Raw genomic sequence first — 14,307 nt, 5'->3', positions numbered from 1 at the left:
TGTGTGGAATACAGTCACCGAAATCCACTTTAAAGTGGACGTGCAATGTAACTATTTGGAGCAGAGTAAGATTACTTTTGACGGCTTGTTCCAAAAAAATCATAAGTAGACTGATTAATAAAGAGTGGGGGTTTTTATTGTTATTTTGAGGCGCTTCAGAAATATAGACTAGTCACCATGGCCATCGCTTTTATTAACATACAGAGCACACTCTGAAAAAAAAGGTGATTACAGAAACTAAATGACAAAATTCTGGCAAGTTCAGCTGTCTTTTAGACTCGTTGGTTCAACCACATGGGGAGTGTCGCATGTCAGCGACCACAGGCGGTTGGAATTTGAGCTGGAGATAACCGCTGCGGCCGGCGCGGATCAGGTCCCTATGTATACGAGTGATAATGTGTCATTACTGTACACACGAGAAGCGCTCTAAACCGCCCTAAAGACGCGAGAGCCAAAGAGGCTCAAGAGACATATACTGTAGGTCATCAAACAATTTTAGTTCTGCACAATTGTCCTGCGTAATGACAGCGCCACTGCGCAAAAAAGTGTTCTAAAGGTCTTTTGAAAAGTGTACGCGTTCACGTTTGCATCTCTATGAATGGCCATTGAAAAGTGAAGGATTCCAGATCAGCGCTGTCCCTGCGTATCCCCTAACAACCGCAATATTAGAATACACATCTTCCTCAGTTCCGCAGATTAAGTTTCAAACAGGATTCCCCCCCAAGCAAGATAGTTTAGGTGCGTGGATGACAGCGCTACGGAAGTGAGTTTAGACTAAAGAGACGGTTGCAGTGGTGACACCAGTGGTCCTGAAGACACCAACGGACAGCGTGGAATACTCGGGAGATATCTGCACCGAATTAAACCGAACAGCGATGTCTCATCAGACAGGTATCCATGGTAAGTTAATTTAACTCTTGACTCTGGTCAGACACATTGTACTCCCTTCACGAAGTTAAAAATAAGGGTGAATGCTTTTTCTAATATCACAGATGTGGTAGGTAGTACTAACCAATGGGGTTCATGATCAAAATAAGCTCAGTCTATACAACGAATACTCCTAACATTTTAGGTGTGCTCTGATGGTGTATTAAATATGGGATGACGAATGAATCATAAAGAGCAATCTATGCTATGATGATTAAGGTACAATTAGAATACTTTTATAACTCTTTCTATTCAAGCCAGTAAGCCACAGATGAGAGGTCACTCAAGTCAAGTGGATCTTTATTGTCTTCACAGCCATAGAGGCTACAATATGCAATACAAAATGAGATAAAATGAGAACGAGATCCTGGACCCAGGGTTTAAGATACATGTATGGCATACAGCACAGTACATAAGAGTGCACTGTGAATAAGAAGTATGGAGGAAACATAAAAAACTCCAGTCATAGGTTGCAGAAAAGCTACTCCCACCACACAATATTCAGTCAAAAAGGAGTAGTGACCACAGAGCAGAGACTGTAAATGTAGAGACTGTAACTGGAGCTTACTGGCGGGAGAGTTACTCCTCACGCGTCTCACCTGAACCTACATGATTTATGAGCCCTGGCCAAGTGGTTACCATGGTGAAAGCGGGGAGCATACTGTCCTGGCCCGAAGAAACCTATGTAAATCAGATTTTTCTCACTTTTCAATTTTCCTAGAAAGCCAAGGTGAAGCAGATATTTTGATGAACGCTGTTGTTTGCCAAATTCAGGTAGTAGCCTAGTAGGCCCAATATCTGAGAAGTAAAGTTCCTCAGGCTCGCATTTTGGTGGCTTATCTGACTTACCGTGCTCCTTTCCTATTCACACTGTATAGAAATACTGAAATCTGAAATATTGGATTCTTCATGAATGAATTTATGATGACCTGTATTAGCAGTCACAGTCTGAATTCCTTGTTTCTATTTCCCAAAGAAGGTGAGCTTTGCAGACAGATTGAATCTAGTGCTTCACTACGGTGCGCTGCGATTGGCCATTAGTGAGTACATTGTGAATACATCAGACAAAAACTCATATCCCATATCTGTTCCTCTGCTTCTCTGTTACATTAAGCAACTGCAGACTTGAGGGAGTTCCTGATAAACGCAAAGAGAGGAGAGGTCAGAGCCTTCAAGATCGTCATAAGAAGCGGTAAGAAGAAGATGACAAATCTGAGTTAGATTGAGTTAGATGTTTAATGTCTAGTCAATGATATTAGAAGAATTAGAAAGTGCTACACTGGAACAACAAAGTTCCGGTTTAAAAAAAAAAAAAAACTCTCTATTTTAGTTATTTGCCTACAATGCAAAGTCATCATTTCAAAGTCCTGAGAAGTCTGATGTATGTAATATAGCATGAATTTCTGCAGTGTGTCAGGTGTACATGGAGGTCATGGCTGAAGTATGTGGTCCTTGCAGTGAGTGCTGACGGCTCCATGGTGCCATGCTATTTTGGATCAGACTGATAAGCAGAGTGTGGTGTCATGTACTGTAGGCTTTTGGGTAGAGGTGCTGTGTGATATGAGGTGTGTGTGTGTGTGTGTGTGTGTGTGTGTGTGTGTGTGTTTTAGAGCAGTTGGTGTTGGGGGCATACAGGCAGCTTTCTCAGAGCTGGGACCGAGACTATGACCCCTGTGTTCTGCCTCTGCTGGACTCTTTGGAGCCCTGCTACATCTTGTTGCGCCTGGACACACATAACCAACAGGGCTATGAGTGGCTCTTCATCTCCTGGTCTCCAGATCAGTCGCCTGTGCGTGGAATCTGGATGTGGAGCAGACCCAAATATATGAACCTTCTGTACATGCAGACACGCACACACACACACACACACACACACACACACACACACACACACACACACACACACACACACACACAGAGACCTCTGAGGCATATAGCACACAGCCAGATGAACCAAAGGTATTTTCACACTCTTATACACTCAGCTATGTCTTGATACTCTCTGTAGGTACGAATGAAGATGGTATACGCTGCTACTCGTGCCACACTAAAGAAGGAGTTTGGTGCCAGTCACATCAAAGACGAGCTATTTGGAACCACACAGGTAGGTACTCATGCCTAGACTACCACACTTAATACGAATACGATGTTTATTTAATTAGATTTATGCTTAGTGCAACAACAGAACACAAGAGTGAATGTGTTACTGCAAATAATAACACAACTGTGAATCAGACACTCGGGTGTGAGTCAAAGCCAAGAGCTGTAAATCTTTACAGCCATGGTGTTACTCACAATAATACCTGACACCGAGTGCATTTTATTGCTTTTACAGTGGTTTTGCAAAGTATGTTGATAAAACATTGTTTTCAAATATATTGTAAGCTGTTGTGACATAGCAACTACTGGTCAGCAAAATGTGCAGGTTTGGAGGAGGAGCCATGCTGATATCAGAGACGGTAGAATGCTTTTCAACCAGTTAGACTGTATGACTGGAACTAACAGTTGAATAAAATTACATATATTATGGGAATATTAAGGGAATGTACAGAGGAAAAAAACTATTACACTTTTTCTTTGCTGGAAGAAACTTCAAATATTCTAACACAACTGGGGAGTAGTTTGGGAGTTCGTGGAATATTAATGAAGGTGTTCTGTTGCTGCACTGTCCAAATATTATTGTACAACACAGGATTTATAATGCAATACATGTGGGTTTATAAGTCAAAAGTGGAATTACTGCCCATCACACCTTTGTATATTCAGCTGTATTTCTTCTCTCTGTGCTTGAGCACCTGATCGCAGTCTTTCCATCTTGCCCGCAGGAGGATGTCTGTTTCCAGGGTTACCTTTGTCACCTGTCTTCATGCTCAAGCCCCGCCCCCCTCACAGCAGCCGAGCAGGAGCTCAGTCAGATCAAAGCTACGGAGGTGAGCGGACTTGGGGCGGACTGCTGACCCTCACCCGTCCCTTCTCTCACATGGCCCTGACCTGGGACCTGTACTGTAGCTACAACATTAACATTGATATATACAAGTTTTGTTTTTGAAACACCATTAATGCAGGTTTATCACTTGAAAATGCATCTGACAGGAAAAAGTTGTGTGGGTAAGTTCTCAATGGTCTGGTGTGGCTTAAAGTGTGTGTGTGTGTGTGGTCCTGGGCATATTTGAAACTATTTGTTTCATTCTTTTTCTTCAGGACGAGCGGAGACAAGTGGCTGCTCCATCTGGGAGAGGAAAGGTAAACCTGTTCTGTGTCCTCTCTTCTATTGCTGTTGGCACTGTGGAGAGCACGAGAACAGCAGCTCGCCTGCCGCTCGAGAGAACTTGCTCTTCAGCAATATGTGATATCCATCTGGAAACCATGTTAGAGACCTTACTGGCAGTCTGAGGTCATTACTGCTGCCTTTGATGAAGGTAATGATGCTTCAATCTCTCTCTCTCTTTCTCTCTCTCTCTCTCTCTCTCTCTCTCTCTCTCTCTCTTTCTCTGTGTGCAAGGGGAAGACAGACATCAGAGTGGAAAGTAAGCAAGCCACTCTACAGGGATTGGCATTCCCATTGCAGGAAGAAGCTAAACAAGCTTTACTGTATTTCAAACAGAGACGCATCAACTACATCCAGCTAGTGAGTCACACATACACCACATGCACAAGTATACATTTGAAATTTAAAGATGATACATATGCACCACAGTCAAGCACATACACCACACACATGCGCCACAAACTACACGTACCACAAACTACAAACAGTACATAGATACACAAACAAATAAAGACACAAATCAAATTTAGTCATATTAACTAGTGACCGAGGTTTTGTAATTGTATAAGCATGATGAACTGGAACACATGGCACCTTTTAGCTTTGGAAAGCCTCAGATCAGAAAAAAACAAACATATGTTTTACACACTCATGCAGAGTTGATCCTTCTGTTGTCACTGTGTGTGTGTGTGTGTGTGTGTGTGTGTGTGTGTGTGTGTGTGTTTCCTCAGAAACTGGACACTGAGAGAGAGACGATTGAGCTGGTGCACACCAGCCCCACAGAGACGCGAGAGCTGCCAGCAAGGGTCCCTGCTGACGCGCCCCGCTACCACTTCTTCCTCTATAGACACTGCCATCAGGGCCAGAGCATGGAGGCAGTCGGTCAGTGGCTTCTGCGCAAAGCTGCTTTTCCACGACCTGCACTTAAGCGTTTTACCTCTAGATGGCACAGCAGACAGGTGTATCTTATCAGCTACTATCAGGCAGGGACTTGCTGTCAGCCACAGACTTGAGTTTATACATGATGTTTTTTATAGGCTGACACTTATATATCATTCGTTAAACATAAGGACGAAGTCGCCATTGTCATCTTGTAGTTGTAGTGGCAGAGTATATCCCACTCACACACACTCTCTTTCGCTCTCTCTGCGCGTGTATGTGTCTACACGTCTCAGTGTTCATCTACTCCATGCCCGGCTACAGCTGTGGCGTTAAGGAGCGGATGCTCTACTCTAGCTGCAAGAACCGACTGCTGGAAGAGGTAGAGAGAATCTACCGCATAGAGATCACCAAAAAGGTAATGAGTAATCGGTTCTTCCACCCACGTTGCTGTTTATCTGTCTGCTTTACCAGGATTGCTCTTTGGTGTCTCCTCTCGCTTTCGCTTTCCACATGCCTTGCGTGTGTGCTTGTGTCTGTAGATGGAGATCGACAGCGGAGAGTGCTTGACCGAGGAGCACCTATATGAGGAAGTGCATCCTAAACCACAGGCTCTCAAACAGGCCTTCACTAAGCCAAAGGGACCCACCGGGAAGCGGGGAAACAAGCGTCTGATCAGAGGAGCCGGAGAGAACGGAGAGGAAGGCTAGAATGGGGTTGAACGTGACAGGGCAGTCCCAACTGCTTCTCCCAGGGACTGTTGTCTGACCTGCTGTACCGCTTTCATTATTGTCTACGTTTGTTCTAGTTTCTTCATCTTTTTTTTTTTTTTTGGTCTGCTAAACATCCTGACACTCAGTCTCTTACACAAGGCCACAGTGATGTCCACCAAAACGTTATCATTCTTTTACCAGTATAATTCGAATAAAATGTATTTCTGTACATTCGCTGCGCACCCTATCCGCGTTCCACTTTGTTCTTGTTGTTCAGAAATAAACCTTGAACAAGTAATCTAAGACCTACCAAGCTTTTTAATGCTTACCTTAAAACAATGTTGTGTAAAAGAAATGGCTGCGTAATAAGCTGGAGAACGTAGGTCTAAAAAAAAAAATTGTAGTAGCGATGACGAACCAAAGTATACACTGTGTGCTCAGCTCACGGAAGGTGGAGCAGGCGCCGTGCGCCGTAGGTCATTCTGAGCGACTGTTTCAGCTTTCCTGGAAAGACGTTTACTTGGAAAGTCATCCGGTACGCGTTACTGGCGAAACAGACCGGGCTGCTTCGCGGAGCGTCACGCGGCATAGGAGGAAGGAAGCGTTCTTCACGGAGCCAATCGGCGCGCAGCGAAGGCCGGGAGCGCAGTTCTGCGAAACGAGGTGCGCAGATGTAGCCTCGGCGACACACAAAGCCGTTCTTGGAATTAAATTCCTAGAACTTCGATCACCTTGCGGAGGCAAACGTTCAAAGGGAGCGTTTCCCGGTGTTCTTCTTTCCGGAAGAAACTAAATCATTCTTAGTTTCTGGAGCCTACTGGACCGACTCTTTCCATTATTACTTAGTCTACTTTCTTACCACCTCCTCTCCTATCATTCTCCGACGGGCAACCTGCGCTTCCACGACGTTTTAGATGTTCAGTTGTTGGGATTTCATCGGGTGACTGGCTGCCGGTTTGTCGCCATTACAACCGCGGAGCAATGTCAAGAGCTTTGGCTCTCAGTTGGAAATATATTTGCGTTAATTTTTCTGCCTTGTGGCTATCGACAACTGAGCTGAGCGCTGGATTATAGTTCGTGATGCTCCTGTGTGTGCAAAGGTAAAAAAAAAAAAAAAAAAAAGTATTTATTGTTTAATATTTAATCATTTGTTCGTAGTTTCCTAGAAGCCCAACACTAACAATGGAAGTTGCAGGCTGGTCAGGAAACGATTATAATAATTATCTAAAAGATTAGTGGTTACATTGCAGACTAAGCAATGGCGTTTAATTGTGTGTTCAAAATTCGGTGTTTCACTTTTTCCAATTAGAACATTATGTTCCAGGTTAAATATTTTCGTTGTGGACAAAGAAAACAATCGAAGAATTCAGGAAAGGGAAATATTACTCTTAAAAATAATTTTAAAATATTAGTAAAACAGAATAATAATAAATTATTGCATCAGTTACATTAGTTCATTATTTGCATTAATTACATTGTGAGAATGGAACAAGCACTTAAAAACGTCTTTGATGCTAAATAAATAATTTATTCTGTTCTGTTCTATTTTGTGGCATGCTCGAATAGCATTATTATATTTGGAAACAGACCATATTGCCTTAAGGATTGCCTTAAAATGTTTTTTTACACTTCGTAAACTTACGACGTCTAATTTTTGAGGAAGAGATTTAGGCCTGTTTTGAACTGAACTCTCGACAGTATCGAAAACTTCAGAATTTGTTTGATTTGTCCGTTTATTTATTTCCCCTCTTTGGGTTTAATGTTGCAGTTGGCACAGAGGTGTGTTCTGCTTTAGGTTTAGTTATTTTAAGTGAGATCCTTTGTTACAAGTGCTTTTGTTCTGTTTTCCACTGGACTTATTAACGCATTTCAAAGCCTTTTTCACTGAACATAGTCGTAGTCTTATAAAAGAAGTAATATAAGTCCTCAAACAACCTTGACCCAATATTATCGTTGTGCTAATATAATTAGAGATAGTGTTCATGATCCTTGCGATCTTTGGAAGACTTGCATGATAATTGCTGCATAGTTTTAACAACTATAAATAGTCGACTAGAAAGAACGACTATAATAGTGTCGGGGCCTAATTCTCCAAACAGTCGCTTGCTAAACGAGGGTCGGAGCATGCTTTTTAAAGCAAAGGAACTCAAATTCGTAAAACGGGGGATCTAAATCAATTCTATTTACTGTCTATGGAAGCAGCTCTGTAACTTTGTCTCTTTTTTTTTAAATACTCCTCGGAGGAAACTTCTCCCTGCAGATAATCGAACAACAACGACCCATAAAGTGAGGTTATAGATTAGCTATGAAAAGAACGTCGTTAAATCTCACGTGTAAACTCTATACGTCGAACTGTTCTACACAATTTCCCCCCCATGGAGATTCTTTGTCCCATTAGCTGAATCGATTTGTTCTACTAGTGTTTTAACAAAAAGCCTTTCTTCTGCTTTACAAGGGCTCCGTTGCCAGATACACCGTCAACGAAGGGGATGAGAGTTCTGAATAATGCGGAAAGGTCAGAAGGACAGTGTAATCAGCTGATCACCAGACGGCCTGGCTCTCCCCAGCCATGGGACCCAACAGCAGACCTGCAGTGCATTACCACTACGTTTCAGCATCTGCATGCCTCAGGTATAGTGCACCTAGCCTGCATTCATTCTCCAATGACAGTTTCCTTCCGTTCACATATCTGCTGTGACACCTGGTGGTAATTCCAAACCAGAAAATTAGCTAAGGTCATCGTATGGCTGACGGGTTGGTCTTCCTTTCTATACTAACGGTCTCTGCATTGTTTTTAAATGTAAGGTGCACACATACTGGTCTCTTAGTTCTGTTTGACTATGAAATCCTGCCTATAGTCCTGTCTCTCATAAGATAATTATTAAACTCTTTTCAATTGATCTTTTCACCCAGTTCTCAAGCTTTATGTGGGATAAATTTAGGATGTGGGACAATAAACCTGTCATGTCATTATTTTATTCCCAATCTTATGCTTGTAGTTGTACACTCATGAGAGCACACTAGAAGTCAATATAAATATGCTACGAGGACATTACTTTTTACCACCAATAGCAAGGATAAATGAACAATATGCGTAATAACATAGTCCTGTTAAACCTGTTGGCACGCATTGCCCAGTCTCATTGTTCATTGCACATTTCTGCTTTGGGTTTCCAGCAGTGGGCTTGAGAGACAATAGCCTGTCTGTTCCTGGGCTCTCCTGCATTGCTTCAGTGTAAAGCGATCTCCTTCATTTTGCAGGTTGGTACTGGGGGTGCATGTCTGCCAGCGAGGCCCGAGACTGTCTGCTGGGTGCGGCTGAGGGGACGTTCCTGGTGCGCGACAGCAGCAACCCCCTCTACATGCTCACCCTCTCGGTGAAGACGGCGCGCGGCCCCACCAACGTCCGGATCGAATACAGCAACGGCCGCTTCCGCCTGGACTCCAGCGTTCCGGCCCAGCCCCGGCTGCTTTCCTTCTCCACCGTGCCTGGCCTGGTGCAGCACTACGTGGGCAGCAGTGGGAGAGAGAGAAGGGCAGAGCTGGAGGAAGATGCTTCGGTGGCATTGAAGGACAGCACGGTCCTGCTGAGGCTCCGGAGACCCCTCCACAGACCTAAGGCCTTCCCCCCACTGCAGCACCTTGTACGGCTCACCATCAACAGACACACAGCCTGCCCGGAATTGCTGCCTCTGCCTCCCCTATTGCTACTGTACTTAAAGGACTATCCTTTCCAAGTGTAGTGAGGAGCCGCTTATCGTGGAAAGGACGGCTCACGCTCACTGTCCGTTCGGGGTGCTTAGTGGACTACCAGTTTGTCATCTCTCGTGAGAGAGACCACTGGGTAAATGCTCTTTAAGATGGAATTTAAGAATAGTTATAGGCAATAGGCAATCATACACAGTCAGATTATGGGTGCTGCTAACGGCTTTAGTGATGTATCTAAAACATGCATTGTGATAAGGTAGTCGGGTCTAAAGCCAGTTCTGTTTACCGTGAACCCAAGAACATTTAGGGCTCACTGGTCACTTCCCACTGATCTGAGATCAGAAATGGATCATGTGAGTATAGCAGAGTGCTTCAATCATTGCAGAATTACAGAAGATTGGCTTTTGTTAGAATTTTCATTCAGCCAAAAAACAAAAAACAAAACAACAACAACAAAACAAAAAGAACCCAAAACACCCACAAATCTAACTTTTTTTTTTTTTTTTTACTTTGGTGTAATTGTTTGTATTTGACATATTTATTGACAAAGCACTATATTACACATTTTGACTCTTCATTATGTGACTATAAGATATTCATCACACTACACTTGACATAGCTAACCGTTCCAGAGTGCTCTGAACACTGTAATCACACTGAATTTTATGGCTGGCATTCTGACAGAAGGCATGAAGGACCAGAGAAAGTCTTGGAAATCTGAGAGCAAAACAGCATAACCAAGCAGACGCTAAAACGGAGAACTCTTGGACTGAAAATCAGCTGACCCTATTTTTGTCAGTCTGTGTATGTAGCACAGGCTGAAGAACTATAAAGAACTGCTTCCTGCACCCAGTCACTAAATGAACAATATTTGTTCAACTGAAGATCAAATATTTTTTTGTAAATATTTTTATTTTTAGTAAAACAGTACATTTCTATGAAACCTTTGTGTGTGTCTCTGCTTCTGTAGCTGATTTCATTTCTTTCAGTAGTTTCACTTTTTAAACTGACATTCATATGTCCAAACGTGTCCTGTATCACCATGTTTACAAGGTGACAGAATGAGCCATATGCCACCCCTTGAAAGTAGGTCAACTCGATATGTACTGAAACATAGCTGCAATCAGTCACCGATGTCTTCATCGTGTACCTTTTAAAGCACTGTTCTGTGCAAGTAATACAAAAACATTTCCAAGTAAACTTGGAAGCTGCAGGTTTTATCATATGGTCTCCGTGCTACTTTACTAGAGATCTGGGTGGTTTAGGTGTCAAATTGGCTTGTCACCTCTTGTTTTTTTAAAACAATAAAGACCATTAAAGCTGTAGCTCTTTTGAGATCAGAAATATTAAATTGCTTGATTTTATGCGAGTGTCTTACTGAGTTAGAAAACAGTATATTTATTTACTGTATTTAATTCTACATAATGTACATATTCCAAAAATTGTTATGGCTGTAAACACAGTATACCTCATTACCTCAGGCTTATAGTCACTGATCAGGGTTTTAGACACTGAGCAGAGGAGCAGCAGATGTTTGCAGGAGGCATAATACCCATTATACCAATAATACCTGAGTTGGATTCCATGAAATTCCCCTGACTGCGTCTCTAAGCAGGATTACAGCCAGAGACTACTATTAACACACTAGTATAAACTATACTCTGTCCTATACTCGCACGGCTAGATACCTCTACTCTCACACTTTTAAAATACACATACAGAACCCTTGCCTTCCCTTTTTTTGCATAATTCTGCTAGTTTGCATTCTGTAAATTGAGGCCATACACAAACAAATCACAAATTAGCTGACGAACACCAATTCAGTAAAATGAAGATAAGTATTTGTGTGTTCTCCAGTGCTTAGGTTGAAGACCGTGGCTGTGTCATGGAAACTTTAGTGAATAGCCCATAATCGCTTCCCTCAGCTCCCCTCCTAAACTGTGTTTAGATGCTTTACAAACTGATTTTAAACAGAAGTGATCATTGGTTCTCATTGATTATCTGAATACCTCTGCCCAATCACATTAGTCATTGCATAAGTTTACTCTTCTAATTTTATTGCAAAAAAGCAACTACATTCATTCTGCGCTGTTAGTTTGCATCCAGTGTTGTCCAGGTGTTCCTTCCGATTTTTGGATCCTCTTAAGGTTTCTTCCTCTTAGTATGTGGCATTCTGTCGGACTCTGGAGACTTCATCAGGGTCGAGCATGGGCAGATACCTGTAGGGAGATGTTTGGCTGAGTACTGAATAACCCAACTCAGGCCTTGTTCGATACTTGTAGGAAGATGTTCGACTGAGTACTGGATAACCCAACTCGGGCCATGTTCATCATGATGTGACTCATATCTGGAAATAAAAAAACTTCAGCCAAATACTGGTAACTGGCTGGAAAGTGAATTATAATTTTAAAAATTATCTTCTAACATTTTAGTCAGCTGAGATTTTGTTGTCTGTGTCAGTGACTGCAAGACAACGAATTTGTTTTTGTTTTGTTTTTCACCTGACAAACGTCCCGAGCTAAATGTATTGACGTAATTAACGTGCCATCCTGGAGTTTCGCGCACAGGAAACTTCCAGAATCCCCACACCACAATTTTGGTGAGTGACTTAAGACGACATTATTTATTTTAATAAGCAGCAGCAAACATTTTCCCGATCAAAAAAAAAACAAACCCAAAACGTTTTAAAGCATTAAAAACCAATCCACAGTCTAAGTTAGATAAAAGGTAGAGTTCTAATTGATGTAAAAGTATGGTTTTATGGACATAACGTTACCGACAAAATTAGCGGCCATCAGTTCTTTTATCTATAACAAGATCATTTCTCTCTAGTTAACATGAACATATTTGTTAGCTACATACCCGCTCACTAAAAGGGATTGCCAATATAATGTGGTTAGCTAGCCAGTTTATTAGACTTGGTAGTTCCATACTTGAGGTAATCATAGGTTAGCTAACGCTAGTAACAACAGTGCTAATGTTAGCTAGCTAACGGCTAGTAGCTAAAGGTTAAACAGTCGCACGCGACGCTGAGTCCACGTTTGGACTCACTTTGCACGGTATTTGTAAAGAGTCCATTTATCAGTTTGGAATCGGGTTTGAGCCAATACGTATGAGGTTAGCTAACCTATTTAGCTACGATGTGATGAACCTTGGGCTAAGAGTTTAGTCACGTCGCTACTATAGCTACTAGCTAACTGAGGTTGGTTAGCTAACTAGCTAAAGCGTTTTAGTTAATGGCGGTAAAAGGAAACGCTTATCATTTGTCTGGGCTACATTTATTGCCTCTAGGTTCCATGTCACATAACCACATATTGTGGATTTTTGCTATTTGCTACTGTCTGGCTTTAATATAATATTACTTTAATAATAGTATGTTGTTACATGATGTGGCCCGTTTTGACACTATTTTAGCTTGTAATTGAGGGGTTATAATATTACCTGGATAGCCAATTAGGCATTGCTAACCTTGTTGTCTATGTAGCATTGATTGCTTCTCTGTCCTAATTATACAGTCCCTACACTTGTATAAGTTATTGACTCAAATACATATGCCAAGTTTTATTTAATGGTGTTGACAGTTTTTGGCTTAAATATGCTTTCCAAATTTGAGTGTTATTTCACTTACGTTTCTGTACTTTCATACTAATACTGAATATTATGGAAAGTAAGACTTGAACTTTCATCAGAGTGCTTTTCTATCAGAGATGCTGAAACACAGTTTTCTTTACATGTATATGCAGCCTAGTGTATACTACATCCATGGAGCAGGAAAACTACCATGTACTGGGTGTCAGCAAATGTATGAAGAAAAGCTGCTGTAAGTATTAAGAAATGGATCAAGGGCATGAAGTTTTCTATGAAAGCAATGAGAATTTGTTTGATGCCAATTTGTTGGGTGTTGAGTATATGGAGAGAGATAGACTGTTATGGTGTTGTAACTGAGGAGTGCACTGAGCAAGAGAGTTATGTTGAAACTTGAGGAGTGCATAGTTGGAGAGAGTGATGGTGTTGAAAGTGAGGAGTGCATGGACGTAGAGCATGATGGTGTTGAAAATAAGGAAGACATTGCTGAACCTTTTTTGGATGCATGGGAACATCATGACGAGTGATCCAGAGAGTCATGAGTGGCAACCTGACAATCTTGGCAAACTAGGCAGTAGACATTTGGATTACGTTTGTGGCACATGCCCATTCATACCTCCATTAGTGGATTATGGCTTTATATGGTAACTTGATGATAGTGCTGCCGTCTTAGAAGCTCTGTAGTTACTGAGTGTCTGCTTGAACAGTTTAGTTTAATGTAAAGGAATGTGTTTATACATTTCCAGTTTACTTTTTAATCTTTATATTGCTAGAGTTTAACAAGGAGAACAATTGAGGTGATTATACTGAAGATCCTTGTGCTACAATGCATGGCCTAAAGCGCTGCCTTGTCAAGGCTGCCAGAGATGAAGGTCCAGTTGGTTGCCATCGTTGTCAAAGGCAGTGAGGTATTGACAGAATTTAACAACACAGCAAAGACTTTCACACTGCTGATAGAACTGACATATGTCTTGAATCTGAACCTATATATCACATGTGCACTTCCATTACATTAAAATAGCTGTTTTGTGAGACCTTGTCTGTTTTATTTACAGGTCTATGGAGAAAGGACCAGATAAAGCAGTCAGCCAACAAAACTGCAGAATCAGTGGCAAACTGGTGACCTCACCCACTCCATGATATCAGTACCCAAATCAAGACCTGATGATGTGGAAGATGAGATGCATGTCTACAAGACATGAAAAGTAATTCCTTTGAATTCACTGG

General features: G+C 41.8%; 2 protein-coding genes across 5 annotated transcripts; both read left to right on the top strand.

The window, feature by feature from the left end:
- The first annotated feature begins 429 nt into the window (after window positions 1–429).
- twf2b (twinfilin actin-binding protein 2b) lies at window positions 430–6,085 on the top strand. Of its 3 annotated transcripts, none has more exons than XM_026996432.3 (11): window positions 430–900; window positions 2,051–2,119; window positions 2,538–2,716; window positions 2,936–3,031; window positions 3,753–3,857; window positions 4,021–4,035; window positions 4,129–4,170; window positions 4,430–4,555; window positions 4,927–5,077; window positions 5,371–5,492; window positions 5,617–6,085. In XM_026996432.3, exons 1-11 carry the CDS (start codon window positions 876–878, stop codon window positions 5,782–5,784), a joined length of 1,098 nt encoding a protein of 365 aa, XP_026852233.2. In that variant the 5' UTR covers window positions 430–875; the 3' UTR covers window positions 5,785–6,085. The 3 variants fall into 3 exon arrangements, with proteins under 3 accessions (XP_026852233.2, XP_026852232.2, XP_035376498.1); XM_026996431.3 differs by having other exon boundaries at window positions 432–900; window positions 2,042–2,119; XM_035520605.2 differs by lacking the exon at window positions 4,021–4,035 and having other exon boundaries at window positions 433–900; window positions 2,042–2,119.
- Window positions 6,086–6,116: 31 nt separating this feature from the next.
- cishb (cytokine inducible SH2-containing protein b) lies at window positions 6,117–10,438 on the top strand. 2 transcript variants are annotated; one of them, XM_081705600.1, is made up of 3 exons: window positions 6,117–6,450; window positions 8,243–8,418; window positions 9,049–10,438. In XM_081705600.1, the coding sequence occupies exons 1-3, from the start codon at window positions 6,197–6,199 to the stop codon at window positions 9,528–9,530; spliced, it is 912 nt and encodes a 303-aa protein (XP_081561726.1). In that variant the 5' UTR covers window positions 6,117–6,196; the 3' UTR covers window positions 9,531–10,438. The 2 variants fall into 2 exon arrangements, with proteins under 2 accessions (XP_081561726.1, XP_026852234.2); XM_026996433.3 differs by having other exon boundaries at window positions 6,308–6,887.
- Window positions 10,439–14,307: the final 3,869 nt, after the last annotated feature.

The sequence above is a fragment of the Electrophorus electricus genome, chromosome 22 (genome assembly GCF_041902795.1).
Source record: "Electrophorus electricus isolate QZ-2024a chromosome 22, ASM4190279v1, whole genome shotgun sequence".
Classification (NCBI taxonomy): Eukaryota; Metazoa; Chordata; class Actinopteri; order Gymnotiformes; family Gymnotidae; genus Electrophorus; species Electrophorus electricus.
The sequence above is the reverse complement of the archived record's forward strand: the minus strand, read 5'-3'. Positions and strand labels throughout refer to the sequence as shown.

Excerpts from the sequence above, each read along its gene's own strand:
- cishb (XM_081705600.1), top strand. The coding sequence starts at position 6,197 with ATGACGAACCAAAGTATACACTGTGTGCTCAGCTCACGGAAGGTGGAG. Across the intron at positions 6,451-8,242 it reads GCGCAGTTCTGCGAAACGAG|GGCTCCGTTGCCAGATACAC; the intron begins GTGCGCAGATGT and ends CTGCTTTACAAG. Across the intron at positions 8,419-9,048 it reads TCAGCATCTGCATGCCTCAG|GTTGGTACTGGGGGTGCATG; the intron begins GTATAGTGCACC and ends TTCATTTTGCAG.
- twf2b (XM_026996431.3), top strand. The coding sequence starts at position 876 with ATGTCTCATCAGACAGGTATCCATG. Across the intron at positions 3,032-3,752 it reads AGCTATTTGGAACCACACAG|GAGGATGTCTGTTTCCAGGG; the intron begins GTAGGTACTCAT and ends TCTTGCCCGCAG. Across the intron at positions 5,493-5,616 it reads GCATAGAGATCACCAAAAAG|ATGGAGATCGACAGCGGAGA; the intron begins GTAATGAGTAAT and ends TTGTGTCTGTAG.